The following is a 5,470-nucleotide window of genomic DNA, read 5'->3' on the forward strand; positions in this document are numbered from 1 at the left end:
GTGTATGCGAGGTTGGTCGGACCATTTACACTGAAGTATACAGAAGCAATAAAGAATTTAAAAAAAAAACGTCCATGTTGTTTGAAAAGGCGCAATGCATTGTGGGTGCGGTTGAGTAGGAAAAGTATCCTATCGATCCATACACAAAATCTTCCCGTAAGTATAAGTACTCATCCGGGCTTTTCTTCGCCTACACAAACTCGCATACACAACCACAATATACTCAAACAAATGTCAAAATGAGTATGAGTAGGACGTTAGTAGGGCTTTTCGAACACAGCCAAATATAGTATCTCTTCAAAATGGCGCCTGGTTTCATTTGCTTCCAGTGTATTGGGGCCCGTCCACTACAGCTGCTTCATGGTGTTCTTGATGGTCCACTTCTGTCCGGAGCAGGGCTGCAGCACAAGCAGGTGTCCAAAGTAAACGTTAGCCGGTATCACCTCCAGACAGCGTCCCGTAGCTAGGTTTACGATAGATGCGTTCTGAAGGGCAAGAGGAGAGACAACATTTAGTTTTTTTTTACAGTTGTCTGACAGTCTTATGTGGACAGATGATTTTAAATAGTCCGGTAATGTTTAAGATATAGTGATTTAATTGCGAAACATGAACAAAAAAAAAGCTGTCACAGCCAAGCCCCCCAAAAAACCTCAGTTCACATCTGGCCCATTGTATGTATCCCTCACTAAACAATGAACTCTTAGGAATGAACTCTTACATTCATACTGTATATTCCATTGAAGCAAACCGTTTTTTTCTCCGTCTCACCTGGTTGAAGTGCCAGGTCCTCTGCTTGCCGTTGGTCACCTTGTCACAGTTGAGTAGCTGAGGGAAGCTGCTGACCTGATCGTCCACCATACAGCGCGTGTCTTCTCCGGTGCTGCCCAGCGGACCCAGGAACAGCTGGCCCTCTCTGGTGTACCGGCCCAACTGAGGGGGCAATCAATCAATCAATCTATCTATCTATCTATCTATCTATCTATCTATCTATCTATCTATCTATCTATCTATCTATCTATCTATCTATCTATCTATCTATCTATCTATCTATCTATCTATCTATCTATCTATCTATCTATCTATCTATCTATCTATCTATCTATCTATCTATCTATCTATCTATCAACCAATCAATCACCTTTATATTCACTGGAAAGACACTGAGGTTTCTCTCATTTACAGTGACGACAAACACACACAACAAACACAATCACAAGGGTAACATGTAATGAGCACAGAAAACAGAAATAAAATAGGATAAAAAGTAATATATATTAATTTTTAAAAAAAGTAAGGTGAAGACAAACAAGGAGACAGAGCTCACACATCCTTCTGACAGGGGAAGGTTGAAACCATGGTGCATTGTGTCTACTTTTAGCTTCTCGCTGGGCACCAAACTCTTTTTTGTACAGAGCTTTTATAACGAAGAAGCTTGTGGGCTAATTTTGTTGGACTAATGTGACTAAACCTGCAGTAATAAAACTAAACCGAAGGACTAACTAACTGAGTGAATATTGTGAACTCAAAATCATATAGTCATAAATTGGATTAAGTTGTAAGCGATTTGTCTTCATAATCATTTGGTCTGTGTGTTTGTCAGGAACAGCCCTGGAAAACATTAAGAATCCAGTCTGGATTTTTCATAATCTTTATCTCTACATAACTTATTGAAAATGCTCTTTAATGACAATGTTTTTACTGTGAATTTGGTAGAAATGTTGTCAGTAGTTTATATTATAAAATGAAAATTTTAATTTTACTCAAACATATGCCTATAAATAGTAGAACGAGAGACACTGAACATTTGGAGTGGTCTCTTAAAATTTTCCGGAGCTGTATATTGCATTTTTTATTTATTTTTTTGCTTGCTTGCTTTGAACAGAGGGGACATGCTGTTCCAAATAGCTCTTTGAAGCTTAACATGGCTGAGTAACTCCATCAAGGGCTATACTGTAGCTGTACTGTAGCATGATTTCCCTGTAAAACCCCCACCCATGTTATCAGTCTAAGACACAACAATGTCCAAACCCGCTGTGTGTGTTGTGACTATGCTCCTCACACAGGACGTGGACACATGACAACACGTTCTTGTAAACACAGTCAGAGTCCAGCCTAAGTTTGCTGGCTTTTTCTCGATTTGCTTCTTTAAATAATAGTCTCTTTTTATTTATTTTTACAGCATTGTCCTATTCTCTGACTTTCTTCAAACACTAAAACACTTTTAGTTCTATCATGTTGGTGTCCAGGATCATTGCAGAGCGGACTTTGTATGCAGCCTTTTCCCATTTTATGGAGCAACAAATGCTATACATGGGTCTTTAACGATGCATTTTTGGCATGTTTGTTTAGGAAGAAGTCTTGTAAATCAAACAATGAACAACATATACAGCTGTGTGTTCTTTATTTCTTGTCTGTTGCTGTTTTGTTTATTAGCTTGTTGTTTAGAAAAAAAAAAAAAAAAGTTTTCTGTCCACATTCAAAGATAAAATAACCTTCTTTCACGGTCTTTTAAACGTCCATTTTGACGATGCTTTCACTGCATTGCCTATGTGAGAACACTGGATCAGAGTAACAACAACTGCGCTACTTTGTTTTGCAGTGCATAAAGCAGGTCTTTTTGGGTCAATGTTATGCCTTAGACATTATAAACCAAATCTGTCTTGTGCCCCTAGAGGTCACTGCTGCTTGGTAAGACACAATTACCTGCATAAAGCAAGTGGAATGGATGACAATTGAAGGTTTGTTGTGTCAACTTCAAAATGTTAAAAATTAAGTGAGTTGCTTTTGTTGCAGTGGTCGCGGGTTCAAATCCAACCCGTGGACCTTTACTGCAGGTCATCCCCCCCTCTCTCTCTCTCTCTCTCTCTCTCTCTCTCTCTCTCTCTCTCTCTCTCTCTCTCTCTCTCTCTCTCTCTCTCTCTCTCTCTCCCCAGTTCAACTCTGTACTATCCAATAAAGCTTGAAAATGCCAAAAAATAATATAAAAAAATTAAAAATTAAAATAAAAATGTACGTTATCGCTGCTACACTCAACACCAGATCTAAAGTCATGTTCAGTTCTGCTAGATAATATAACGAATGGTGCCAAGGCCTGCCCTCCCCGCTCACCACTGAGAGCTCAAAATGAGAGCTGCCCCGCGGGCCGAAAAGGCTCCTGAACCAACAACGGCTGAGTCAGGGCTTTAACACAGAAAGTGTAATAGGAGACATTTTATATTCTGACCGACAGCAGAAGCCTGTCCTGAGAGGATTGGCTGTCAAGTCTCTGTGAGACAAACACAGCTGTACATCAAGTCACTGGTGAAATACACTAATGAGTTGTGTGTGTGTGTGTGTGTGTGTGTGTGTGTGTGTGTGTGTGTGTGTGTGTGTGTGTGTGCGTGCGCGAGTGAGTGTGTAGGTGTGTGTGTAGGTGTGTGAGTTGTGTGTGTGCGAGTGAGTGTGTAGGTGTGTGAGTGAGTGTGTGTGTGTGTGTGTGTGTGTGTGTGTGTGTGTGTGTGTGTGTGTGTGTGTGTGTGTGTGTGTGTGTGTGTGTGCGTGTCTGTGTGTGCGAGTGAGTGAGTGAGTGAATGCGTTTTCAAGAGCAGAGACAGTGGTGAGAGAGATGCACTCTTTTTTTTTGAGTGTCTTGGGTGTCTGTTTTTGTACCTGAGGACCCCACCCATGGCAGGGGTGCAGAGTGGCTGTGTGGTTCTCCTTCATACCCTGATCCAAACACAGGTGGTTCACCCTGGAGTTACGGATCTAAAATCAAAACAGCAACAAAAGAAATCACACTAAATTTTAACAACAAGCATTTTCTATGTATTTATTTTTATTAAATTAAATGCTCAAAAATGTAAAGACTGGAATTATAAACATTACAAATCCTGTATAAAGCAAAAATAATAACGTAAAACAATATGATATGTGGTATGTGATCATTTGATTTGTGAATATATTGTTGTTGGTTCATTCTACTGTTGAAAAGCCAGTCTGAAATAACACTTCAAACATCAAACTTGGCAACATTTTCTCGACCGAAACCCCATGTTCCCAAAATACTAGCAATATTATGTTATATGTACAAGCTTTATTTTTACTATTTCTCATTTCATTTCATTTATTTTTCCTTTATTTATTTACGGCTCTCGACCATAGTACATGGTATGGAGCACAGCATTCAAATAATAACAAAACAAAACAATGGTGCACGGCATGGACAAAAACACTACTTAAACAATTCTCTTCTATATCAGTTGGAGCGCTGACAACATACACACACACACACACACACACACACACACACACAGGGCGCTGACCCACCTCTCCGTAGAACAGTGTGTTGTTGTAGCGTCTCATCTCCGGGTAAACGTTGTCCAGATACCAGTCGAAGGTCTTACACTGCAGACTCTTCCTCAGTGCGACTCTCTGTGAGATGTCTCCGTAGTCAATACCGTGGTTCTGCAACAGACCAAGGAGGCATTATCGGGGGAGAATCTACTTTTCCCCACACGGACAGTTAGAATGGTACTCTATGTATAAGATTGGAATACACAAAGTCTATTTTCATCTACTGTATTGATCGCTAGTCTAGGGCAATATTGATCCAATTAATTGCCAGGTTTCTAAAGTGTGTTCCTTTGTTGTTCAGAACAGCTGATTGGGAGAACATTGGGAAGGATGGGTTTCTCTTTCAGTGCAAGAAAAAGTCAGTGTAAACAAACAGAAAAAATGTCATCATACCGTATTAAGTTATTATTAATTGATGTTCAGAATATTCTATATTTTGTTTAAAAAAAAAATTGTGTTCAGTAGAATATAATTTTTTCAGCCCATGTTTTGTGTCGGACGGGAGAAACAGTATTTTGTATTTTCTTATGTATACAGGTACACAACTAAAAATGACTATAAAGAACCTTGAAACTTGCAACAAACGGGGCACTCCGGTGGCGTAGTGGTACAATATTGGCTCCGACCTTTCGTCGCGGGTTCGAATCCCACCCGTGAACCTTTACAGCAGGTCATCCCCCCTCTCTCTCTCTCTCTCTCTCTCTGTCTCCCCATTTCAACTCTGTACTGTCTAATAAAGCTTGAAAATGCCTAACAAGAAAATCTTAAAAAACAAACAAATAAAATGAAAGCATATGAAAACACACTCACCTCCATGGGGATGTTCCAGGCCAGGTAGACGTTGGACTTGTAGTCGTCCATCCAGACCTCGGCCACACGGAGAGCGTTGCGTCGCGTGTGAAACGCTATGTTACTGTGGTACGGCTTCTTCATGCGGGCGATATGGGCCACTCTGGAGCAAGGCAGCACCTCCATACTGCCTCCACACAGCCACACCTGCAGGCAGAGGGTATAGCACGTTTATAATGTACAGCTCTGGAAAAAATTAAGACACCACTCCACATATTCAGGGTCTCTCATTTTACTCTTTAGAGGCATATGTTTGAGTAAAATTAACATGTTGGTTTTATAATATAAA

The 5,470-nt window shown here is 40.2% G+C and overlaps 1 protein-coding gene across 1 annotated transcript in view; it reads right to left on the reverse strand.

Annotated features, from left to right (window-relative positions):
* Positions 1–347: 347 nt before the first annotated feature.
* Positions 348–5,470, reverse strand: part of galnt17 (polypeptide N-acetylgalactosaminyltransferase 17) — a gene marked incomplete at both ends in the record, with an annotated part of 25,422 nt that continues 20,299 nt past the window's right edge. Inside the window, 5 exons of the mRNA XM_080053537.1 lie at positions 348–485; positions 769–930; positions 3,649–3,744; positions 4,306–4,443; positions 5,143–5,328. Coding sequence (XP_079909663.1) covers positions 348–485; positions 769–930; positions 3,649–3,744; positions 4,306–4,443; positions 5,143–5,328 — 720 coding nt within the window. The remainder of the gene's footprint in view (positions 486–768; positions 931–3,648; positions 3,745–4,305; positions 4,444–5,142; positions 5,329–5,470) is intronic.

Source organism: Ammodytes marinus (assembly GCF_949987685.1).
Source record: "Ammodytes marinus genome assembly, chromosome: 3".
Taxonomy (NCBI): Eukaryota; Metazoa; Chordata; class Actinopteri; order Uranoscopiformes; family Ammodytidae; genus Ammodytes; species Ammodytes marinus.